The sequence below is a fragment of the Chanodichthys erythropterus genome, chromosome 5 (assembly GCF_024489055.1).
Source record: "Chanodichthys erythropterus isolate Z2021 chromosome 5, ASM2448905v1, whole genome shotgun sequence".
Classification (NCBI taxonomy): domain Eukaryota; kingdom Metazoa; phylum Chordata; class Actinopteri; order Cypriniformes; family Xenocyprididae; genus Chanodichthys; species Chanodichthys erythropterus.
Window position 1 is genome coordinate 16,093,102 of NC_090225.1, and position 27,676 is coordinate 16,120,777.

General features: G+C 36.6%; 1 protein-coding gene across 1 annotated transcript; it reads right to left on the reverse strand.

Annotated features, from left to right (window-relative positions):
- Positions 1–307: 307 nt before the first annotated feature.
- ret (ret proto-oncogene receptor tyrosine kinase) lies at positions 308–27,676 on the reverse strand. The gene is made up of 20 exons (XM_067386290.1): positions 27,454–27,676; positions 14,390–14,623; positions 13,040–13,333; positions 10,858–11,096; positions 10,544–10,739; positions 9,947–10,146; positions 9,194–9,476; positions 8,915–9,049; positions 8,678–8,788; positions 7,498–7,608; positions 6,455–6,711; positions 6,043–6,190; positions 5,819–5,926; positions 5,525–5,739; positions 5,315–5,437; positions 5,065–5,135; positions 3,747–3,884; positions 3,377–3,476; positions 2,192–2,339; positions 308–1,174 (listed from the first exon to the last, which is right to left on the reverse strand). Exons 1-20 carry the CDS (start codon positions 27,515–27,517, stop codon positions 1,017–1,019), a joined length of 3,333 nt encoding a protein of 1,110 aa, XP_067242391.1. The 5' UTR covers positions 27,518–27,676; the 3' UTR covers positions 308–1,016.

Below are 27,676 nucleotides of genomic sequence, written 5' to 3' on the forward strand. Positions count from 1 at the left end.
CCTACTTTTTGAAAGTTAACCCACTTGCTTTTTAAAGTTGCATTTCGTGTCTTTTATAGGGTTCTATTTATTTTGTGTTCGTGCTGCTGATCCACTTTATTTCTATGAAAGGAAAAACTTTTATTGTGTGTGATTTCAATAAATCTTTCATTCATTCATTTTTGTGGTCACAGTATAAAAATGTGTCTGCTATCATGGATGGACAGATGTTATAACATTTGAAACTTTTTATTTATGTAAATAATTATGATTCTTTCACTCTTTCATTAAGTCTGATAATGAAATAACAAGGAAACCTTGACATCTTCTAACAGTTTTATTTATTGAAATGTAATGTTTTGACAACATAATGAGGAATCACACTCAGCTTTATGTATTGTAGGCCTAGTTATTGTTGCACAAATAATGTCTTTACAAGGAATGAAAATTAAATCACCATATGACATTAAATTAAACATGTTCATACTCTGTTATGGCAATATTCATAACTCATAGTTACCACAGAGCAAAATATGAATATTTAAAAAACAAAAAGTAGTTGATTCTGTCATATGACAGATGACGCATGATCAAGAAGAAACAAAATTGGCTTCTTTTTTTTTTCAAATAATCATGTCCAGTCTTTGAGGCAAACATCTTCAGTAGGTGATGGTAAAGAAGCTCCCTTTAATTCCTGGAGTGGGACCAAGAATGTCTCGGTCATGCATTTATAACTGGTGTTCCCTAACAGAAGCGGCACAGGCACTTAAACATGGACATTAAACTGTACAGAGTCATGCAGTGATACAACATGGCCAACAGGGCCTTGTGGTAACAGTTGCCTATGAGCTGCTTGAAGCATATTTTATCCAATTCCAGCCAATTTGAAATCTTTGACCACCCTCCCATCTTCTACACAACAGCAGAAATAAAAGGGAACCCACTTTATCATCATACAACATATATACAGTATCATAGAAATATACACATCTCCCCACCCCCCACGTCTTTTCCACCAATGATTTTGGTTTGCGTTTTTAACTATCGAGCGTGTCCACGATTTTTGCGGGAGAATGCAAAGCCATCCAGTTTGCATAAACACTATCATTGGCATATCTTGTAAAGACAGGGTTAGTGGCATCAAGTCTGTTGAGCGGTACCGGGCTCTTCTCAGGCCAGTTCGGGTATGACATGCCTAAAAACGAGAACATATCATTTTTTCTGCACTGAGGAAGCATTAAGTCCAGACAGTAAGGCTCTCAAACAAAACTCAGCTCAGCTTTTGAACACAGTTATATAAAATAGCATGAATTACGGGTTCATTTGAGCATGTGGTATAAGCATGAAATCATTCTTTGGTCCTTTGAGTGCTTTTTGGTCATTCATGTCAATATCCCACTGAGGTGACATCATATATTCTATGACATCATCATGACATCAGTATTGTGGCTCCTGTTGTCTTTGGCATTTTTTGCACATGCTTTTAAATGAAAGAGATAATCAGTACTCCGCTAAAATGTTTGTGTGTGTGTGTGTGTGCTCCCAAAAATAATTGACATCAAAGAGCCCATGCATAGAAAGTGTTTTACTCCTGGCCATTTTATTGCTTATTTATTCTACTATTAATGCCATCATTTTAGGGAAAGCTAAGAAAGTCTTGCATACTGTTAGGATCTAAAGAAGAGTTTAATTCAAAAGCCTTACTGCTTTCAGAACTGACTCCATCTATGTTAAACACTCTTTTTCTGTAATATGTTCATGATATTACAGAGAGAGCACATCCAGAGCACACGGGACCTGTTTCAAATGTAAAACTTAACCTAAAGCCCTGCAAACCAATACAAATTTAACATATGATGTAAATCATAACCACATCTTAAAATATATTTTCCTAGCTGAACATAATACATATTAAGTTGTGTGTATATGTGTAAAAATTGATTTATTTTTTTATCAGTAGTAATAATACTTGGACAATAAAGCCTTTTAAAATTAATATTTTCCGAGTACATCGGAAGCAGGTCCAAATGAAACATCTGATCCCTAGATCCAGACACTACAGCACTAACTGAGTCTATAAAACACGAGCAGTATTCATAAGCCACTGGCAACCATGCCGTTAGCACAATCACAGCACTTCCTATGGAAGGCACAAACATAAACTGATTTTGTTCCCTGTATTAGAATCGAGTAAATGCATGGGAAATTCTACCATAGAGCTTGTTTTCAATCCAAGTGGAGGGGAGGGTTCGAGGGAGAGGGGCGTTACTACAGTCCACTAAAGGTGTGTCCTCTTCAGAGAGGGAGTCGTCATATAGCAGGGCGTCTGCCGGCGTGGAAGCCGCGAGATCCAGATAGTCCTGATGAAGGGAAACACACAGTTATGCCAATGAGAGAAAAGGTACCATAACATCACATATTTCATGTCAAAAAGCAAGACTTACATTATGATGAGATTTGTCTTTATTCACTAGTCAACATCCCTCACTAGAGAGCAGGTTGTCAAATTATAATAATTGTGAAATAAAGTTAGTTTAATATTTAATTTATTCCGAGTTATAATTACATTTGGTTATGATGGTTGAAAATCGACAAAGTAGTAAAAACCTTTACTCTCTGCAGGAGGGTTCTTCTGTGTTCATCCACTCTTTTACATTATCACTTACCTAGAGGAATTCTTCATCATTATAACAACAACATACATGAATAAACATATATTGCCGTTTAAAAGTTTAGGGTCAATAAGATATTTTAAATGTTTTTAAAAGGTGTTTCGTATGCTCACTAAGGCTGCATTTATTTGTTACAGTAAAAACAGTAATATTGTAAAATATGATTACAACTTAAAATAACTGTTTTCTATTTTAACAACTATTTACTATACTAACTATTAGTATTTACTATATTTCTGTGACAGCAGAGCTGAATTTTCAGCAGCTATTTCTCCAGTCTTCAGTGTCACATGATCCTTCAGAAATCGTTCTAATATGCTGAAACATATATTAGCAATATGCAAGAAAATTAATTATCAATGTTGAAAAACTTTCTGTAGAAATTGTCATACATTTTTTTTTTTTCAGGGTTCTTCAATAAATAGAAAGTCCAAAAAAGAGCATTTTTAATAGAAATTTTGTTACATTATAAAAGACACTTTTGATCAATTTAATGAGTCCTTGTTGAATAAAAGTACTAATTTCTAAAAATCTTACTGACCTTAAACCTTTGAACAGTAATGTATGCATAAGATAATTAGTGTGTAAATACTACTCATGTTTAACTGATAAAGTTTAAAAATGACTTGTGAAGTCAGGTTCAGCTCAGGTTGTGATTTCATTCAGAAGTGTTTTGATTTGTGTGTGTGATTGTATGTGAGAGGAAGTGTTCATTGTGTTCTTACTCGGCTTTTCACCATCATTTTCTCAAGTTCTTTGCTGATGTCTGAGAAAGTGGGACGCTTATCTGCCTCTTGTTTCCAACAACGAAGCATCAGATTGTACCTACATCACATAACAGAGCACTCATCACCTGATACAGAATATCTCTGATTGAATAAATTATACAAGTGAAATGCAGAACAAATACACAAAAAATAAGTACAGTACATTGTGGACACAACATGTCAAGTCATATAATGCTAAATATGCTAACTTAAATGTTAAAATGATATATATCCCATGATGACATGGTGGTTTTGGAACATGATTTCTTAATTCATCTCTTAATTCTATAATACATTCAACTGATGGCGGGATGACTGTTAAACACACATTTCATCTGTGCAGTTCTCTGGTTTCTCCATCCTGTAGCCTGTCTTCAGAAGGTTGAAAAGCCGTTCCGGAGCAATGCCTGGGTAGGGGTTTCCACCCAGAGTCACAATCTCCCATAACAGGACACCAAAAGACCAACTAGAGAAAAAATGTAGAGGCAGATTGCATTAGGAAGTTGGACCCTATTCCAAGAACTAATTCTTCAAATGTTAAATATGAAGTGGAGATTGTTTGTACAGATACATGTTAGCTAGGGTTAAAGGGTTAGTTCACCCAAAAATGAAAATTATGTCATTTATTACTTACCCTCATGTCGTTTCACACCCGTAAGACCTTCGTTTATCTTCAGAACACAAATTAAGATATTTTAGTTAAAATCCGATGGCTCCGTGAGGCCTCCATAGGAAGCAATGTCATTTCCTTTCTCAAGATCCATAAAGGTACTTAAAACATATTTAATGTCAATATTAATATTATAAAGCGACGAGAATATTTTTGGAGCACCAAAAATAACAAAATAATAACTTATTTAGTGATGGCCGATTTCAAAACACTGCTTCATGAAGCATCGGAGCACAAGTGAATCAGTGTGTCGAATCATGAATCGGATCACGTTTCAGCTGCCAACGGCTGAAATCACGTGACTTTGGCGCTCCGAACAGCAGATTCGACACACTGATTCACTGTGCTCTGATGCTTCCTGAAGCATTGTTTTGAAATCGGCCATCACTAAATAAGTCGTTATTTTGTTATTTTTGGCGCTCCAAAAATATTATCATCGCTTTATAATATTAATATTGAACCACTGTACTCACATGAACCGATTTAAATATGTTTTTAGTACCTTTATGGATCTTGAGAGAGGAAGTGACATTGCTTCCTATGGAGGCCTCACGGAGCCATCGGATTTCAAGTAAAATATCTTAATTTGTGTTCCGAAGATGAATGAAGGTCTTAAGGGTGTGAAACGGCATGAGGGTAAGTAATAAATGACAGAATTTTCATTTTTGGGTGAACTAACCCTTTAAGGCCATTCACACACCAAGAGCGATAACTATAAAGATATCTATAATAACAATAACTATATTAGCGTCTTCTGCTGCTTTAAATGCTTGAGCTCCTTAAACAGGATGGATTCTGATTGGCTGTCAATGTTTTTATTGATCATCAGATGGAAAATATCATTCTGAAAAGTGATTCCAATTATGGTTGTTTGAATTCTTTTTATAACTATATCTTTATCGTTAATGCTATCGTCATATTGTGTGAATGGGTCTTTAGAGTTATGTGTGTTGCACGAAACCTTGCCATAACTTACACATCGCTTTGTGTGGTGTAGATGTGATCGAACAAAGACTCTATAGCCATCCATTTGACAGGAATACGACCCTAGAAATTAAGAGCACATTAAGACATAAAGTCTAACAATTGTAAAATTGCATTAAACCATATGTAGGAAACATTTGGCATCCAAATAAGTTATTCGAGAGAATGAATGAGACAAATATTCAAGAATCTGTGAAAGATAGGACATATCTAGTTTGATGCAACTGAACAAAATGTATCACCTTGCTCCTCTTCACATATGAATCTTCCTCATAGACATCTCGAGATAAACCAAAGTCTGATATTTTCATCTTCCTTCCCTCTGCCACCAGCACATTCCTGGCAGCAAGGTCTCTGTGAACAAGCTAAGCACATTTTCTTTCATTACAACATTTCTTTAAAATGGAACATTTGATATTTTGTGATGGATATTCCCTAAACTGCTGACATACCTTCATTTCAGCCAGGTATTGCATTCCTCTGGAGATCTGCCATGCAAAGGAGATGAGGTCACCCATGGTCAGAGCTCTCTCATCTGGGTTTTCCAAGTAGCTTGAGTTGCGGTTGGCATCGTTGCTCATGTAGCTTGGTCCAACTTTCCGGCTCTCTCTCAGGAAGTTCCGCAGTGAGCCGTACTTGGCATATTCAACAATTAAGTATAATGGACCTGAACAGAGGAACTTGTGTAAGCACACTGTGCAAACAGAGCAAAGCAAAAACAAATGCATTTTAATAAAATGTCTTACCATCCTGGCTGCAAGCTCCATACATTTTTATTACATGAGGATGATTAACCTGCTTGAGCAATGTGAACTCTGACAGAAGGTCTCGAAGCTCACTGTGAGACGCATTTTCTGTGGCGAAAAAAAAGGATGCTTAAGATTCATTATAGAGAGAATTTTCCAGCTTTTAAAAAGTTATTTGATCAAATGCAAAACTGCATCTGAGCAATGAATTTTGAGTTGCATACCTTTCAACATCTTTACAGCAACTGTAGTGTATCCAGCTTTTCCTTTGAGCCGGAAAGCTGTGGCCTTCACAACCTTCCCAAACTCTCCCTCTCCAAGAGTCTTACCAAGCACTAGGTTTTTTCGTGGGAACTCCCACTTTGGATCTTCCTGTTAACAGAAATGAGAAAAGGACAGAACAGAAACAATCTCATTAATAATAATTTCATTAACCAGTTCAAATTTATATATACAATAGTCAGCATTTGAAATGGATCAAAAAAATTCATCAAAGTTGAAAAAGATGAAACTTTGATGAAAGGTTTTGATCCACTTCAAATGTTGCCTACTATATATATATATATATATATATATATATATATATAAAAACATGTATGAATTAACTGGACTGAAAAGACACCGAGCAACACTTACAGGTATTTTGAAGGTGTCAATGGCCACCTGATTCTCCATGGAATCAAGAGAAGCTCGACGAACGTTATTGGCTGAGTAACTGATTGGGTAGGATTGGGCCGGCCGTCGGAAAGTCATTTCAGCTGAGGCGATGGGCGGCTTAGGTGTGCTCTTGTGATAACGGTGGAGAAAGTATGAAGACAGGATAATGGAGACAATGAAGGATAGGAGGACACCAGTTGCAATGACGGTCTTACACGTGTTGTCACAAAAAGCCTCTGAAAAACAATTAGAAACAAAGCATTACAATTTTTGTCTGTATATATAGTTTCAGTCAGTGATTCTGATTGGGCATTAGCTGCGTTTTATTCATGATAAAGCGCGATTATGACCGCTTCACCCAACGGTTCTGTTAAAGAAATAACATCAGACTACTTTTTCCAGCAGAAGGAAGGCATTTAGTGATTTTACTTTATGAAAGTAGCATTGATGCATATTTTTGGCTTTAATATTTGTACTGTGGTAAGTTTATATTATAAAAGATTATAAAAATTGCATGTTATTTTTAATTTTGACAAAATAAGTGATTTTACACAAATGAACCAGTTCAAAATTTTAGTACCCTTTAATCTTAATCTCTTTGTGCTTTTACCTGGATGATCAAAGACTGATTTTATGTTTTATGATAGTTGTTCACGAGTCCCTTGTTTGTTCAGAGCAGTTAAAATGCTCACTGATCTTCAGAAAAATCCTTTAGGTCCTGCACATTTTCTTGTTGTTTTTAGCATCTTATTCACATTTTAATCCTTTCCAACAGTAACTGCATACTTTTGAGATCTATCTTTTCACACTGAGGACAATTGAGGGACTCATATACAACTATTACATAAGGTGAAATCATTCACTGATGCTCAAGAAGGCAACACGCTGAAATAAGACACAGGGGGGTGTAAACTTATTTAACTGGATGATTGCGGCTTATTTTGACCTCTGGGAAACATGTTTATATCTTATGTAGCTTCTGATGAAAAATTAAAAAAAAAAAAAAAAATCATACAGCTCACCTTGCAATTCTTCCTTTTCACAGAAGCACTTTCCTGAAAAACAGTAGCAGGTCCCATGTCCAGCTTTGATTCCATACAGGTCCCTCTCGTAACCCCCAATTATGGGCAGACCTGACAAAAAGACATGTTCTTATACACTGTAAAAATGTAATTTTTAAAAATAATTTTGCGATTTAGTTAATTTAACTAATTTTTTTATGTAGATATAGATTTTCCAGACAAGAAAATTTAAGTTTCTTTGTCCTCAACAATGCCGCAAGTTGAATGAACAAGTTTTCAAATACGCAGGTTGAAACAACAGTAGATTTTTTGCAGGCTTCACTCCAAATATTTTTTAAATTGTTGTAAACTAAACTTAATTTACTGTGAACATTGATTTGACCAAAGTATAAAAAAGTCAACTTTTGTGAATAAAATCATTATTTCTATTATTTTAATTATTACTAGTGTCTGTGGTATATAAATGAGTTACACAGACATTAAAATATGAATGTTATTTTAAAATCATCAGCACAGATTCATTAAATTAAACCAAAATATTGGTCTAACTGATTTAGTTCATTTATTCAAATGAATCAGAGACACTGGTCCGATTCTGAACAGCAAGTCTGAGGCCCCCCTCATTGGTTAATTTAGCCTACTTGTTTATTCATTAATTTATTTAGTAATTTATTTGATTTTATTATCACGTTATATTACGATATGTCACGTGCAAAATGTGAATCATTTGCAATAAATGTAATTGTGTATTGAAATTCGTTGCTGTGATTTTAATTTGCCATCGTTTTAGCCTAAATCATATGTAATTTACAAATTAATATTCTAGTACTAATACATTCAGTATTGATTAAAGCAGCTTTGCAGCTACAGTTCTTAAAGTTCAGCTAACTAAAGTGAAGTTGTCATAACTCTCCAATTTAAGTTCATATAACTAATGTGAAGTTTTCATAACTAAATTTAATCAGTTCAGATTACTTCATAATTTATCAGATATGTTTTTGCAAATAAGTAAAACTCGAAAAAGCCCATGCAAAAAAGGAACAAAATATGTGTTGAATCAACAAAAGATTTTTTACAGTGTAGTCGTTGCACTTCCTAAAAAGCATAACTGCAGAATTATGCTGATCTAACTAAACAGTATATGAAAGCCTCAAAACATGGTAGAAGTTTAAAGTCTCACTGGAGCAATCCTGAGGACATATGGATATGTTTTTGCTCTCAATGGCATCACAGTAACCATCTGGACACGTGCGGAGGTCAGGGGAACAGGTGGAGTATTTTTTAGATATTCCTGCAAAAGTAACACAATGACACAGAATTTGTCCTTTCGAATGATAGAAACAGCTCCACAGTAATATGGTAAGTGCAGTGTATTTGATTCTATGCCCATTTAGAAGTCAAGGGAATTGTGGGTAACCTTTATCTTTGCCTTGTCTCCACTGGCATCTGCCTGTAGGGGCTCCCAGGCCTCGAGACGCCTCACACTCCCCTCGCTGTCTCTTCTCTGCACAAGCCAAAACCCGCTGCTCATCCGTCCCGCTGCTCATCTGTTCTGTTACACGGCACAGTCAGACAGGAAAAAGCAGAGCACAGAATCACAATCCCACTAGCACCTGTATCAACAGGTCTGTTGCTTTCACACCTATGGTTCATGATTGGTATTCATGGACATAGTCTTGCAAACTTTTGTCCTTACCTTCAGGATTAAAAATGATGAAGAGCTGAGTCTTGGCCTGAAAATTGTTCTGCTGCTCCTGGGCAATAACTACGTACTGCAGATTTAGGCACTCTTCTCTGCTTAACACCTCAGTGTCATTCACATAGAGCACACCAGTCTTATCGTTTGGGGTCTGTGCAAGGCTAACTGCCATGTAACACGACTGAGCATCAGCAGAGATGTTCCTGTCTGCGATCTCTAACTGATATGTGACATGAATGCCCTTAAACTTCAGACAGTTGTCCACACAGACATTTCCAATCTAATAAAGAAACAAACAACACATCAGTGGGGATCATCTGGAGCAATCTGTGAAGTCTATTGTAATTTCATTTATTATATGAAAATTGTCAAATAAAAGCAACAACAACAAATCATAATTCCACATGCACTTGAAAACAGAGGCATAGAAATGTATTGATATAGGTCAATTGTGATTGACTTAGCATTTCTTGTCTATTTAAACATCAATAGCAGCAATAGGGATTAACAAGCCTTGTTATGTTTGTATGTACTGAATTAGTACCAGCTTTGAGATGACATTTCATAAACTTTAAACTTACCTAAAATGTTTCTTTTTACTGCATAAAACAGTATTCTTTTGCAAAGACTGGTATTATCTTCAGGAATTGCAAATCTGTTTCTTAATATTGCAGATCTTAATATTTACAATAGCACTTCTCTACTCCTCCTTGCACATGTTCAAAATGACTAAAAACATTATTAAAGCACCTGGGAGTATGTCGTTGCTTTCTTTGAGAGAGTGAAGTAGTAGGTGATATTAGAGAAGCGAATAGGAACCGGCAGGATAGTCACATTGAAATGTAACAGCACTGTTCCCTCGGGGCCTGGAAAAGTGGTGTCATTTACTAGGTAGTCCAACTGAAATGAACGTTGCTCAGTCACAGACAGATTCTGACTGAGTTTCAGCTCTGAGGGCAGACAAAAGAATAAAGAACAATGCTATATGTTATGGAAAAAAGCTATTCAGTTAATAAAGGTGCACTGAGTAATTGTTTCACCGTCCGACATGACAGTCCTCTTGGACTTATAAACAACCATTCTGTTGTTCCTAAAACAACCATTCTGTATTTCAAAGATTTAAATAATTAAGGCTGGAATACAGAATTCATGACTTTTAAAATCTAAACAATTTTTAAAATACTAAATGTTAAATGAGGTGCATGACAAATGAAAACAATAATCAGCTCAAAATATTAAACTTGTTTAATATCCTCCGACTGGATGGAATCAAAGTCTTGGGCTTATTTGTGTAAAAAGGAAAAATTATTCTGCCAAAAAAAAGAAAAAGAAAAAAAAGGTACTCACTGTATTCATGAACCGTCCCGCGGACATTGCCAAAGATGGACTTTTCTTCTCTAAATTTGTGTTCAATAGTAAAAGTGTTTCTGATCCAGGAGTCATTTGTCATGAGGGTGCCCACCAATTTATTTTGAATTTGGTTTGTGGGATAAACGGGCGTTGTGTCTCTGTCATATACAAACAGAGTTCCATAGACAGTACCCTATAAAAGAAAACAGATTACCATTATTCAGTCACTTTCATATTTCATATATGAACACAAAAAGGCCATGAATTTATGAGACAGCCAGACAGTTGTGGTTTCAGTGCCTGATACACACCTCACTGCGGTTAAACTCTATTATGACGTCCTCACTGTCAGTCCCATTCACGTACGGAGGATTATCATCCTCATCATAGATGTTCACGTGCAGAGAAGTAAAGTACTTATGCAGCTCTTCTTCTGTCTGTATCATGCACACTATATCCAGATGGTACACTTCCTTCTCCTCACGGTCCACAGGTGCAGTGACCACCAGTTCTGAAGTGGAGCTGTCGACCGCAAATGGAACTGGAGATTCTGAATTTAATACAAGCAATAAAAGAAAACTAATCTCACTGCGCTGTAGCAACTGAGACGGATCAAACACACAATTATTTGTTATTTTTGACAAATAATCCACAATAACCCTCCCCCAACAAGCAAACCATGAGGCAGAGCTACCCATGAACACCAGACCTCTGTTTATCATAGAAACAAAGACAAATCCTCAAGAAAAGACTGGTTTACAACTCAAAGAAATGTAGTGTCACTTTAAAGGTGCCATAGAACGTCTTTTCAAAAGATGTAATATAAGTCTAAGGTGTCCCCTGAATGTGTCTGTGAAGTTTCAGCTCAAAATAACCCATAGATTTTTTTTAAAGGTGCCCTAGCATTTACCTTGGCATAGTTAAATAACAAGAGTTCAGTACATGGAAATGACATACAGTGAGTCTCAAACTCCATTGTTTCCTCCTTCTTATATAAATCTCATTTGTTTAAACGACCTCCGGAAAACTGGCGAATCTCAACATAACACCGATTGTTACGTAACAGTCGGGGTGTACGCCCCCCAATATTTGCATAAGCCAGCCCATGATTGAGGCATTACACAAGGGCAGCCAGTATTAACGTCTGGATGTGCACAGCTGAATCATCAGACTAGGTAAGCAAGCAAGGAAAACAGTGAAAAATGGCAGATGGAGTGATAATAACTGACATGATCCGCGATAACATGATATTTTTAGTGATATTTGTAAACTGTCTTTCTAAAAGTTTTGTTAGCATGTTGCTAATGTACTGTTTAATGTGGTTAAAGTTACCATCGTTTCTTACTGTATTAACGGAGATGAGAGCCGTCGTTATTTTCATTATTAAACACTTGCAGTCTGTATAATTCATAAACACAACTTCATTCTTTATAAATCTCTCCAACAGTGTAGTGTTAGCCAGTTAGCCACAGAGCACAGCCTCAAACGCATTCAATATCAAATGTAAACACCGAAATAAATACAATACTCACATAATCCGACGCATGCATTCAGTATGCATGACGAACACTTTGCAAAGATCCATTTTGAGGGTTATATTAGCTGTGTAAACTTTGTTTATGCTGTGATAGGGAGCACTTTGACTTGGCGCAGTAATATCTTCACTCGTGAAAAGTCCTCTCACCGGCCCCCGCTCCCTCTCATCCTCCCTCTCATTTCCGTCAATAGAACCAACGTGACTTTTACAGGAGAGGGAGCGGGGGATGGTGAGAGTACTTTTCACGAGTGAAGATATTACTGCGCCAAGTCAAAGTGCTCCCGAGCACTTACTATGGTATTCCGCCATACAATATATTTATCCATTTTACACGCTTAGAAAAGCGCAACGTTTTGTTTTGTGTCACCGTCCTAGGTCGAGTTACACTACTCGAGTAACTGTATTTAAATAGGGAAAACGTGGAGGTGTTTGGTAGCTTCTCTGCTTGGCCCCTATTGAATGAACTGGGCTAAGCTAAGTGCTAACAAAGTTTCGCCGCAAGACAGAGCGATTTAGTGCACGCACTGAGATGAGAGAGGTATGTATCAACTCGTCTTAGTTAAGGGAATAACATAGTTTAATATGAAAAAACGGTGGAGTATCCCTGTAACTATGTGCCCATTCAGGCTGCGCGGCCCCTTTAAATCTCTCGCTCCCTGCCTCAACTGGAGCCTCAACAAATTGCATCAGGACAGTTTTATTCAAATGGGTGAGACATGCAAATCAAACTTAGTATCAAACTTAGTCTCATTATTTGATACATTAAGTATCCATAACCCTTTTAAAGAAGTGTGCGTTAGAACTAAGAAACTGATGGTTTGCTATAGCTTCTTGTTAGTATTTATAATAATTATAAGTAGTTATAATTACTTGTTCATATTTCCTTTTTGGCTAATTTGCTACAGTGCTGTAATATGCAGAAAAGCATTGACATTTACACTGGGTTTGGTTCATACCTGATTCCACGCCATAACTGATGGTGTAGTTGGGGCAAATGCTCATGCGTGTAAAGCGCCGGAGCTGCCGCAGGGCCCCTGGCATACGGTTCTCTGTGATGTGGGGGTTTGAATCCTTATCAGGATAGCACAAAGTGCTCAGCTTGATCTGACCACAGGAGGGCGCTGTGTCATTAATGAATATTAGTTTGACCTCCACTTTGGGCAGGAACGTGCACATCCCTTTCTGCGGGGGCACTGAAGAGACTCCGACCTTTAGGTTGAGATCCTTCTGGGACCTGCCCGAGCTGCTGCCTGGAGGAGAGAGATCATGAGGCATGTTTTTAAGGCATGAGTCCTTTAACAAGAGTGACATTTAACCCACTGTTCAGTGTTCACCTGACAAGGTTCTCTTTGTAAATATACATAATAACATTGCACTGCATTGCAAAAACTAATTTTGTGATCAGTTTTTTTGATTAAAAAAATATCTACACATCCTTAAAACAAAAATCACTTTTGAAGCAAAACTGCTTAAGATTTGTACTTAATAAAGAGAGTAATTAAGACTTAATATGTTTTACCTCAATGGCAATTTTTCCCCTTGTTTTAAGCATAAATCTAACAAATTTAAGTGAGATGTATTGTACTCATAAAGAAGAAAACAATATGTAAACTTAATTAAGACATTCTCTGACAAAATAGATTTATTCTCTTTGTATCTCAAGTAAATTTATCTTAGTTAAATAAATCAAATGAAATATGCTTTAAGCATGTTTAGATATATATATATATTTTTTTTAAAATACAAAAACCTTTTACAGTGTTAATACAGTATAAGCATACAACTATTAGCTTCAGTCAAACTATAGAGACTACTTTTCTGATAGATGATGTGATATATCATTAAAATAGCTGTCATATAAGGAAGCATTCAAACACACACACACACACACACACACACACACACACATGTTTGTTTTTGTGAATTGTGGGGACTTTCCATAGACTTCAATGCATTTTACACTGAACAAACTGTACATTCTATCCCCCTACCCTGCCCCTACCCCTAAACCTAACCCTCACAGGAAACTGTGCAAACTTTTACTTTTTCACAAAAACTCATTCTATATGATTTATAAACCCATTTACATTGTGGGGACCGCTGGCTGGTCCCCACGATGTAGGTGAACTCAGGTTTATATTACATCATGGGGACATTTGGTCCCCACAATGTAATATAAACAAAAGCACACACACACACACACACACACACACACACACACACACACACACACACACACACACACACACACACACACACACACACACACACACATATATATGTATAAGTTGATATGTCAAACTCACGTATACTACTGAAGTCACTCCACTCTAGGGTTTTGTTCATTGAAAGGACTCCAGATGCCTCATCCATGTGAAACCATGGTGCAAAAGTTTCTCTATGGGAGCACACGAAGAAATAGGGCCTCTCTGTATTGCTTTCCAGCATTGAATGGACCTGAAGCACTGGTGATCCCTGCGGCTGACCCACGAAGATGCTCTCTGTGTAGACCCTTTGTGGAAAATACAGTCCAAGTGAACCTGTCCAAAATAAACACGAAATGTCATACTGCGTGCATTGTGGAGATTCATCATTTCAGTCTGATTCCAGCCATTGTTAACTTTGGCAATCCTCAATACACCTGTCACCGATGAAGAAAACTGAGCAATTTAATCACTCCCATGAAGAAATACTTTGGGTTCAATAAATGTTGAGCTCAATAAACCTCTTCCTCCTTTTCCATAAAAAAGCTAAACTGCTTACAAACCTCTTTTGTGTAAAGAAAAGGTTAGAAAATCCAATTTTACAACTTTGTTGTCATAAAACTTGACACATAAAATGACCATAAAAATGTCAACAACTTTACAGCTCAAATAACACAGAAATGATATAAAAAATAATAATTAATGTAAGTGTTACGTAAGATTAAAAAATTATAATCTTCACATTTCTGCTTTAAAAAAAGGCTCCAATTCACTTCCATTGACTAGTTTTTTTTTTCTTTTTGTTTTAAAGAAGATGAGATGAGTCCAAATTGTTATTATTATTATAATTTTTTTTCTCATGGTAATCAACATTTTGCCACAAATGAACAATATGAACATTTCTTCAAATAATCTTTACTGTTTAAAGGTATTTTGTGCAAGTGCATTTGGTAAAGCAACATATAGCTGTTGATCCTCTCTAAATGATAAAAAAGAACATTCAATTTAAAAACACACAATTTAACCTCTGGCATTCATGATGCATTCAATAGTTTGCAATTAACTCCATCAAATCTCCCCTTATTGATCTGCTTCTTATCTCAATCTGTTGTACAACAGAAACGTCCACACAAGTATGCAGGTTACACAATGAACTCATTAAACACATCCGCTTTTCTGTTGAAATAGCCCTCGCTCCTCTGTCATCGAAAAATGAAACAGCGTCTCATATGACATCGACACTGGTCTTTTAATGAATTTCTCACATGGTCAATATGATGCGGTCTCCGATTCTCCTTGGGTTCACCTTGAGAAGTTTAATTACAGTGGATAACATAATACTGCCTAGAAATGAATCATTACCTGCGGAACGAGTGTGGATGGGGGCTGGGGGGAAGGGTAATCTATAAAACACTGTAAGATCCCCATGTGTTTTACCAGTAAATGGAGATGCAAGTGTTCAGGCTGTAATTATATCTCTCCTGTGTTCCTGTCCGACGACGGTGGGCGGCCACTTAGGAACGTACTAATATCATTAGCAGACAGCAAAACTAGATTTTCTATTTCTGTTGCTGCAGTTGAAGCCTTGTCTCTGGTTTCAGACATTGATTTAATTTAGCTGTGCTGGGATGACAGGAGGCCGGATTGATGGATACAATGTGGCCAACCTTCCTGAAGGATGGAGACGCAGTCAGGAACACTACAACCATTTTTATTAAATGCCTTGTCAAGACAGAAAGACAGCACAGAACTGGTTTGTGTTCCTTTCCTTTATGGGATCACCAGTCGTTGTGTGCAGACATAAAAGGTCTCTTTAAAGACCTCACGAATTTAAACTTAAACTTATTTGGGTTTTAGTAAATATCTATTTGAAACCATCAATATTCTAATGTACTGAGAAAGGTAACACAAATGCTTAACACAAATCTTTATCGTCTAGGGAAATGGATCAAAAATGTTGTTGACACTCACGCCCAACTTTTTATCCAATCAAACGCTTTCTAGAATGCCTTTCTTCACCTGTCTCTGAATAGCAATAGCAATAGAGTGCTGCAGATATGACGTATTTCGTAGGCCAAAATCCGGGAAAAAGCAATTTATCACTTCCAGTTCCATCATCCTGAAGTCAATGTGTTTTTTTTTATTGGGTTTTGGTTACATGCCTGAAATAGGGTGTGTGGTGAGCACATTTTATTCTACAACATAAAATATATCAGTAATACCCTCTTGTGACTTTTTAAAGCTTTGAAAAAGATGGTGGTTTACAAGTAACTAAATGGGACTACAGAGGTTGTCAAGGAAATTAAACGTCACCACGCCAAACAGGTAAACTCATCTACTTACTAGTCTGCTTTTACATCATCATTGAGTTTATAACCACGCTCTTGCAAATAATTCTAACTCAAACTCAAAGGGAAATGTTTTTAAATGAAGACTGAAAGAGTTGTCAGAAGCTTAATGGTGGTGACGCTGAAGTCATGTGACTGTGGTGTAGTTTGTTTATAGCGTTTAGCTCTTCTACTTTAGCCGTTTGAATTTAGGCTGAGAAATTCGTAAAAGTTGTGTTTAGGAAAACTGACGCCTGTTGGGAATGCTGTTGCTAGACAACCAATTAAAAAGTGATTTCTGCGCTTAAAGAGCACGCCAAATTAAAGTACGAAACTTGTGCTATAGATATGCAGTGTTAGGAGATCGGGTTAGTTTATTTGTGAAAATCATGATGAACAAAAATGAACGTAAGAATCATAAACAGAGCTTATTTTCTGCAATAATCCTAAAGCCACTGGAAAAATCCTACTGGGTTTTTGTCTAGGGAACCAGGGTGATGCTAACTTCCTGCTCTAAAAAGTAGCAAATAACGGTTCAAGAATGTGACTTGAACTAAAGGATATCCGCTAAACAAATAATGAGGCTTTTGATATGTCCCCTTCCTGTTTCAGTACAAACTATGTCTATTCAAGAAAGAAAAGTCATCAGGCCATTTTATAGGTTTTTAAAAACATTTTCCCTGTTAATATAATGCAAAGAATAGAAAAAAAAATCTAAATAATGACTAAGATGTAATAAATCCATCCATAAAACTGTAACAGGTAACATGACCAGGCACTGAACCCAAAAAAAAAAAAAAACTTTTGAAGATTCATTTCTTTAAAATAAGCTTTCTGAGCCGTGTTAGGTGAAATCCATGATGTATTTCAGGTGCGTTTTTTCAGAGAAAGTCAATAGAACAAAGAAAGGCGTGTACGCTTGGTTCATAAACCATAGCTGCAGGATGGCAGCATTAATCTTAGCTGATGCAGATACTGTGTTGAACAAGCCACTGGATTTGCTGTGACACTCATTCATCATCCTGTGTCAGTGTATCAGGTGAAGTGCTTAGCAGCATTATGCCACTCGGAGATTCAGAGCAGGGCTGATAGCATTTACTTTCGTTTGTACTTAAATAAACGCATGAAATTGGAGTAGTTGTGTGGTCCTCCTGGGATAAGGATTTCCAGACTTCCAGAACATGGTAATGCAAGCAAAACCCTTTGCCTTGTTGCTCCACTGCAGAATTCAGGGCCTGTGACTGACAGCTTTATACATCTATCTGGAAACTGCATAAATTAAGTAAGCATATAAGTGAGGGTGATCACTTATCCAAATATGTCTTAATACAAAAGTATATACTATGCACATTTTCTGTATGGAAAGAATATTATGTCAAAATGTGCAGTATACAACAGAGCACACAATGCAAATTTGACCCAACATTTCCAGTGTTATAAATGAACCAGAAGTAATTACTTTTGACAAAACTTTTGATATTATTTGATCTGACAGTCAAAAGTTGACATAATTTTCATGGCTTAAAAATGCAATTGCAATATATCAGTTCTCAGTGCTGAAAAAACATGCTGTAAATAGAAACCTTTGATGCAGCAGGAGTTCATCTAAATATAATACTCTCTAACACTTTATGTTTACTTAATTGCGGCAGCTGAAATTGTAATTTCAATTATTTTTTAATTAATTGTGCAGGGAAAAGACATCCGACTTGTTATCTGGTTATAGAAGCTAACTGATGCGGCCAAATGTAAACACAAAATAATGCCAAGTGTAAACAGAGCCAGTGTAAACCGTGTTGTATTGAGTAATTAGTTAGCTAGTGTTCCAATCTGAAGATAGAGAGGAAGAGAAGTGTTGGCAAAAACCAAATGCTTCCAGTGATTAATGATCAAACGTTGACAAGGATCCAACAAGCACGAATAAATTGCTCTAGCAACACTGTTCAAATGGCAGTTTTAATGTATTGATCAGTTTTCCGCCTTAAATGTTGTGTGATTAAATTTTATGAAGAACAAAGTAGCCACTGATCATGACGACAAGTTTAAATACGATGATCTTTTTCGGATTTAAAGCGTGTGTATGCACGATTGACTTCACATACAGCATTTAACGAAAACCGTAATCTTCATAATTCTTATACTTTCATCTTCTTGATGGTCCTAGTCGAGGTAAGAAATAATCTTAAGCAAACATTAAGTCATTTGAATTCTAAACTTTTGCGGTATGGCAGCTGCAAACTACAGTCTATCCAACTGATTTGAATCATTCCAAATTCAATTTATTTCCAGGCCGGAAGCCAACAGAAAGCAGTTTATATCAAGCTAATTAACTCAGAGAATCAGTACACAGCAGGAATGACTCTGTGACGTCACAAGATTGACATGAGGTATTCAGCAAGACGAGTATGACAGGATGTGACACGTGGATGAGCATTTTGTGAGTATTAGGATGATGGCAGAAGGGCGGGAGGATATATGCTCGATCACTTGATCAGATTGGGCTCACTGGTCTGACCTCTCACAGCCACATCATGGATCAAGGTTGTAAGCACTATGATGCAATCTGACATATTGATTTCAGCTCACAGGCGAATCGACTTTGAACTTAGCGCACACGTACGCACAAACGAGACAGGATAAGCTTAACGAGTGAAATCACGTGTCATATTATTTTTGAATTAGGAATTATATGAAACATCTGCACATAATTTCCATCAGCGATTTGTTCATTGTTGTCATGGGTCAAAAGAAGGTGTGCCAGCTCTCTTTTTCTTAACCTAAAGTAACTCTTGAGTCTGCTACTTGAAAACATTTCTGATGATGCAACAAGCTAATTAAATAACAAGAGACCAATCAGTTCTGAATATAAATAAATCCACAATTGTTTCAGAGCATTCATTTGAAACCAAATGGACATTTACAATGTCCCGAGTTAGCGTCAATCACCACTCTGGTGAGGTCTGCATGTTTTCAAGCTTGATCTCTCAGCGAGAGAACAGGTTAATGGGGGGACGACCTCTGGACCGGACTGCTCAAAGCCAAGAATTCAATTAGCTCAACATGCACACCGCCGCACAAATGTACCATCTATGAGATCATGGGAGCTGGAAGAGCGCATGGGTCTTTCTTGCCATTTCCTTGAACTCAACTCAGTGGCGGAAACAAGCTAGCAGTCAGAGCAATCCACTTTCCATAATCCAGTTACTCCTCAAAGGGCTCCATTCATGACATGCTGTATGTAAACACAGGGATGTGTTTGTTGCAATCACTAGCATTCCCATTTAGCTTCATGTCTGCAGCTACAACTGCTGTAAATATCAATATAGTGTAATCTTGATAATGATTCAGTCTGACAATCTGAACTTCTTTCTGTTTGGGATCATCATAAACCATGCTGATGTCGGCCCCTTGGCCCCTGCCCTTCCAGCCAAGGTCAATGTGCAGAGCATCTGTCCACAGTGATGACCAAATTGAGAAGTTGCAGGCCAATCAATAACAATATTAATCAACAGCTGAGCACATTCAGCCAATAACTGTCCTGCATTAAGCATGTGACTTTAGTAAATATGTAAAGGATGCCATCAAACTCTCACATTAAAAGCCACCTAAAATCAGCAAAGTCAAATGTAAGTATTGTAGTAGCCGCATCCTAAACCTATGGACATGTAGTCATGATCAAAAATTACAAATAATAAACTATATATTAATAATACTTGTTTTTATTAATAAGAAGAATTTCTCACATTACAATTAATCTCAGTGTGTTTCTAATAAATAATAAAGATACAAAAGGATATAAAATGAAGTATTAAAATGATGCTGATTATTCGGAGCAGCTAATGTCTTTTTCCTGAATTAAGATCCATATGACATACTATGGATGCAGCGTAAGAGGACTAATCAAAGTAAACAAACTTAATTACAAAGCAAAATGATTAAGACTCCATCTCTATAATATAGTAATGAGAATCATTACTCTGTGACCACAAACGATTTAATTAACTAAAAGGCTGCCAATTACGCTATAATTCAATATGGGACTATTATTATTGATTATTATGGTTAAATTCCCCTCACTCTGATGTGAACGGGTTTCTTTTTCTTTAGTATGCGACACTGAGAAGGTTTGAGATAGCAGGGTCAGGACAAGAATTGTACAATTAGTACAAATTTATTGAATTAGCCAAATGCGACATGGTAGATTTCTATAATAGAATCAGACAAGGGTACAATTAAACATATCTAAAGTGTATATCTAAAGCTGTTATCAAACAGCCATATATATCCATCATCATCAGAAATTCAATGTCAGAAATGTAATTCAGCATCCCATCAATGTAAGCACGGAATGGACGTCCGTCATTAAGAAATCTAATTTCACATCTCCTGTGGGATAAGGAAGTATGTTTGAATTTACTTTATAATCTCTTTTGGGATTGGATGGGACATTAGAGCTCATAAATGAGGGACCTTTGAACAACATGTTCTCTTGGAGGGTATCATTACCATAAGCAATTACCAACATTATTCACTTAATGTTCTAATATAAGCCAGAGACAAAACAACAGTCAAGATTAGACTAAACAGAAACAAAACCTGGAAGTATTTCTTTACTATTTTGTGCAATATTTTGAAATAACCTCCAGTATGATCCATTGCTCAGTATATTCCTCAGCGTTCACCTCCACTGCTTCAAACTGCACATACTGACGTTTTTGTGGCTTTTACCTGCTGAGTCTTAAAATTCACAGTGCAGGTTGAAATGGGCCAGTGGGTGAATTTACATGGACTAGTGAGTTTGAGTCATTAGGTCATCAAGAGCTGGCATTTCCTAAATGCTAAGCCATGCATTTTAAGAGTGCAATGTAAAGCCACCCATGTACTGAAAAAGATGCTAACCTTAAATGTAAATGAATTGATTTTATTTAAGTCAGAATATTATTTACAATCAGTAAAACAAATAAAATATATTGTATTACATCAAACAAATCTGAATTTAAAAATTAGATCAGATAAATAAGGTAACAATTGCAGGTTACCACTTTTCACAGTGAAAATGATTTCAGTATTATGATGCCAACGTTGTATGTGCATTTTTAAAAGTCTTGTTGTAATTGTTTTAAGAAACTCCACCGACTCATTTTCAGGTAATGAATGAATCTCAAAATGATAGTCATTCACAATCAAGCACCCTTCCCCCTCCAAACAAACTCAAGACCAAACGAGGACAGTTAAGTCCTAACTAAGCCATTGTGTTGGTTGCTCATTGTTGTAAATGATCGGTCAAACACACCATGCATCAATGACCACTAGAAAATAACATGTAAAGACCCATGTAGAAATCGAGAGCCCCAACTGCCCTTGGGACACAATTTCAATCAATGTCTTCTTGTCCTTCCACCAAAGCAAATTAGATTCCACTGATGCAAGGGGAGAAATGTGACCCATAACTAACTGAAGGATCTGGGATATGACTCCAATAGGTACAGAAGCTGTGCAATTAGTCTAAACAAGGTTTGTGATATATTCATTAATGCGCATGTACAAAGGATCATCATGAAGACAAGAGCCTTCTTTCAAGGAGAAAAGCCTTCACGTCAACATGCACGCGGACTTTAGAAAGTCCTACCGGGATTTCGCGGGACTTTTTTCTGATTTTTGCGGTCTAAAATGACTGAATTTGCAGTGGCTTTTCTCAAAATTTGCAGCAATATTTACAGCATTTCTTGTTGTTTTGCTGTAAAAAAGACAAAAAACGATAAAACAGACTAAATTCTTTTAACATTGTTATTACTTTTCTGAACCTTTGCAGGGCTCCAGACTAACATTTGAGGGCAGTAGCACTGGTGCCATTAAGTTCCAAGGTGGCACCAGCCCCTGATTTAGCAGCGCTGTGAGGGCTGACAGAAAAGCAGATAATATTAACTTTTATTTTATTATTCTATTTAATAAATATTAATAATGTGGAAATGGCTAATAAGCCAATAAGTGCATCTCTGCAGCATCTACTACAGTGGTAATTTATAGTCTTTTTTATTTCTAAATAAGTGTTTGCTTTCCTACATTGTGAAACTTTTAGTTTTACAAATGGGGATAAACTATGAAGAATGAACAAATAATGCTTTGGACATCACATCAAAATAACATTAAAATTTGGCTTTGAAGTACTGGGAGAATTTGTGTGAAGCACTTGAAAACAGACTTTTTCTGAGTTATTTCTGTTAGTGTTACTAAGTTACACTACCTACACTTTGTGTTCATGGCACAATGTTTCCCATGGTTTTCAGATTACACAGCGATGGAAAGAAAGCGTTTGAATTCACCGCAGAATTAATAACATCACTGTGAAATCCTGTGAGAAACATTCACATTTGTCACAGAATTCTCTGTTAAACCGCAGATATCAGATCATAGGCATAGGCACTGTTTGATCTGATATCTGTGGTTTAACAGAGAATTCTGCGACAAATGTGAATTCATGCTCCCAACTTTGTGGGAACAGTTTCACAACATGACTGCACACCAGTGCACAAAGCAAGGACCATAAAGACATGGATGAGCGCGTTTGGTGTGCAGGAACTTGACTGGTGAGTCCCGACAGAACACCTTTGGGATGAATTAGAGCAGAGACTGCAAGCCAGGCCATCTCGCCAACATCACTGCCTGACCTCACAAATGTGCTTCTAGAAGAATGGTCTGAAATTCCCATAAACACACTCCTAAACCTTGTGGAAAGCCTTCTCAGAAGAGTTGGGGCTGTTATAGCTGCAAAGGGTGGGCCAATGCCATATTAAACTTATGGATTAAGAATGGGATGTCATTAAAGTCCATGCGCACGTAAAGACAGGCGTCCCAAAACTTTTGGCAGTATAGTGTATATAACGACGTTATGATGAACTATATGCCTTTCTCCACTGACGTTCTGAGCTGTTAAAGCATTTTTACTGATTGTTAGAAGGCAGCTGTCTGACTCAGAGATGGCGAACGCGAACATGGTTTGTGTAACATTAGCAACACATTATTAGCTGTTTGATAACATAGTCAAGCAAAATGCTAATCGTATTAATTACGGTTATGTGTCCAATGTTGTAAAAATCAATACCATTGTGCAGTATTTACCTCAGTAAGTTAACCGAGTGGATCTCTGAGCTGTGAGTGAGTAGAGGCGGGGCTAATTATCATATTCATATATCTGCGTATACTAAATGAAGCAAGGATGTAGAGTTTTTCACAGTAAAAAACGTTTAAATATTTCATTTTGGTAATCAAAGATGAGTTTTAAGGGATGAAATGATTGACTACAGTGGGAATAAATAATAATCCTTTAAAGGCATGCTAAAAAGTTGAAAATAGTAGGTCATTGAACTTCATTCAAGATTTAAAATAAATTAAATGAAAGATTTGGCCTTAGACTTTCTTAAAGGTACGAACAATGATCTGCATTAGAGAATATGAAAAATCAACTACCTAAATCATATCTGTTTTTCCAATCATGCTGAAAGTAGTGATGACGCTGAGGAAATTGGCAGGATTTCCTGTATATAGACTGCTAAAGACACAAACTAAACTAAACCTTTTAATGCAATAAAGTCCAAAATAAAACAGTGCAACGTATCAAAGGGAGATTTATCGGTCTGCAATGACGGTTGATAAAAATGATTGTCCTAATACAGGGAAGGATTGTGAGGTGCTTTGAACTTGATTCCCTAATGTAACTTCCCATTGGATGGGCAATCTCATGTGGCCTGATCATAGGGATATACTTCATGGGTGAGGGTTTCAGAGGTCAGAAGCCATGGCACTCCAACAGATAAAGTAACAGGGTCAGAGCTGTGTATCCACAAATCAATGCCTCACACACAATACATGACATGGGGTCTGGACTTATTTTATGCAAACAACTAGTATGATGGAAAGCAATGGACAGCTATGTGACTTTAGAGGTCAAAGGATATATTTCATTATCAATCACACATATACTCTCCTTCATTAAAGAAGCTCATCACCTTAATAGTCGTCTATTAATTTGAAAAAATTATATTGCTTTATTTACAATATGCAGCATTGCTGAAAATGAATGGCATGCACGGAAGATACTGATAAAAAATAAATTGTCAACCATATATTTGGTGATTAGTATAAAGTAAGAAACGTATGACAAAGGAGTAAACTTGAGGTCTTATCAACAGCAAACAAGAGATCTTGCATCACTATACTAATGACGCATTCAAGGACAAACAACTGTATAATATAGCCAAACAAACTGTATTTTAAAAGTCAAACCATCAAAGCAAGTGTGGCGACACCAGACACGATTACATGTATCCCCAACATGGACAAAACCCATTGCTTTTGTCATCATCCATTTTCATGGGATGGCTTGTCATAAAATAGATGAGATCCATTTTGCGGGAGGCGCTGCCAACCATCCTGTGCCTTTAATGAGGGGTTTTAAGCCTCATCTGTTATCAGAGAGCTGTGTACTCTATTATTTTACTGGCAGTATTTTCCTTTCGGAAGACAAACACAATGTGTTTGCCCAGAGCTAAGCACACCTGCTGCACACCTGCCCTCTGACCACCTCTCGGCTCCAGGCTTTTGTTTTTCCTCACGGCAAAGAATCAAGGTGCTTCCGCATCATCTCGAACAAAGGTTAAAACAAGAGCCATTCAATAGGATGAGATCTAATTGTATTGTTCTTTCCCACCTGGTGATTACCAAGATAATATTCACATACATGTTTAAGGTAAATTCTAAAAGTTTGTGTTGAGAACAACTGATTTAAATGTAAACTCGTACTGAAACATCAGACAAGCACATGATCAGCCACTGCCCCCAGAGAAGAGTGTTAAAAATTAATATATTAAATAAACAGACCCATACACGCACACATCAATATTTATAAAGTCAAAACTGTTCCTAAAATTATAATAAAAGCAATTATTAATTAATACTGACGTTCATGAGAATAGCAACTCACATCAAAAATGTTTGTTTGTTAGTTTTCTTCGTATTTCAGCTCCCTAAAATGCTTTATTATAATTTAATAAGCATTGCAATTGCCTACTATATGCATTATGTATTAATATATCTAGTAATATGCTAATCAAAAAAGCACAATGAAGTCTCGACTTTAAAGAATTAAACAATAAACTGCTTCCAACAGACCTTGATATTGCTGATTTTACATCCATTTTTGGAAATTGTGTATTTGATTGTATAATTCCTGGTAGTTTACTGGACAGATGAGTGCTTGATGAGTCAACAAGACCATTAAAATTCAATTTCCCATTATTTAGACTGAGAGATTGAGTACTTTACAATGCATCTTTTGTTGTTTTCTTGCTTTTGACTCTTTAAATAATGATCATTTAGTCACCACAATCATTGCCATCCAGGAACCACTATTGAGCTAAAAGAAATGCAACACTTTTGCATTCACACACTGCCAAATGTCTTCCGAATGACCAGAATAGCTGTGAAACCTCTGCTATGTTTCACTTTTGTCAGTATTCAAGCTGTTGCGAAGTGACCGTTTCTTTTTAATGCAACAGGCCACAGGATCTATTCGGGAACGTGTTCGACTCTAGTTAACTCCAGTTATTTTGAGAGAGGTGTGTTAGTACAGTTGGGCAGAGAGGTTTTAAATGGGATTATAATATAATGACGTATATAGAGACATGCGTACTTCTTGCACGGACCATGTGGCACATTAAGGTTGCACATATTTTGGCTTCAGCTCCAGATTGCCTCTATGAAACTGTCTGGTAATTCTCTCCAGTAACATACAGTGGCCCGTGTGTGGGGGCAGATGCAGACCCCCTGGATATAAAGATGAATTCTGTATTTCCTTTTGTTTGGCAACATAGTTACGGAAAAAATAGGATGCAAAATTAAACTAAATGAAAGATAGTAAAGTAAAATGATGTTTTATACAAATGTATAATTTATGATGAAATGTAAATTGTTATTAAAACTAGTGACAAAAACTGTGAAATACATTACTTTGCTCTTCATTACTCAAATTAAATTAAAGCAAAACTGATTTTTTAGTGTATCCTTGCTGATTTTGGCCTAATCATTCACTTTTCGATAAGTAAACAGAATAAAATGTTTTCCATTAGTCAAAAACATGCTTGAGAAAATCAAATTAATCAGGAGAACACAATATACGAAGGTTCTACTTAGCTTACTGTGTTTCAAAATTTATAGATTTATTTATATAAATTATGAGGCCTCGTATTTTAATATGTATATTTAATGACATTTAATGATCCAAAGGAAAGCATGCAGAAGAGCAGAGTTATGTTATGATATCATTGCTTTGTCTCAAAAACTATTGAGATACCTTTCTACACCCTTAAAAATAGAGGTTATTTTTTTCAGGACATTCGTTTCAGCAAAGGACCCTCTTCTTATAAAGAACTATTTACACTATCTAGGGTTCTTTGGAAATTAAAAGAAGTAGGCTACGTGAATTCACATCACAGGTTCTTCAGATCTGTGGATCTAGGAGGATTTCTGAAGAACAAGGGAATAAAAAAAACGTTCATCGGAGTCATCTGAGATGCTACAGGAGCATATGTTGCTCAAAACATAGTCTAGGTAGGTAGCTCTCTAGGTTTTGACACACAGCCCCTGTGTTGTCACTGGTTTCTGAAGGATGCACACCAGAGGCGACAAATCTATTTAAGTTAAAATACGACAAGTGTACAGCTGAAGTACTGCCTCTGAACAGTAATTCACAAATTCTAGATCTCAACACAGTTGTTATCCCACACAAAGAGGGCTAGATATCGTAGACTTCGCGCGAGGTGACATCAGACTGTTAATCCTTACCTTCAGACAGGAGAAGAAGGAGCAACGCGATGTCTCTCCAAACGATTCCACGCGTAGTTCCCATACTTGTCAATCATAGGTGTAATTTCACAATGAACAGGCAAAAGTATTCTGATTCCCAAAACAGAACTTTACAGTGTTTATGATTCGCGCGAAGGAGCCACAAAAGTCCTTAACGTGAGTGTCCCATTGACGGGTGACTGCAGCGCGAGCTGCTGGACCG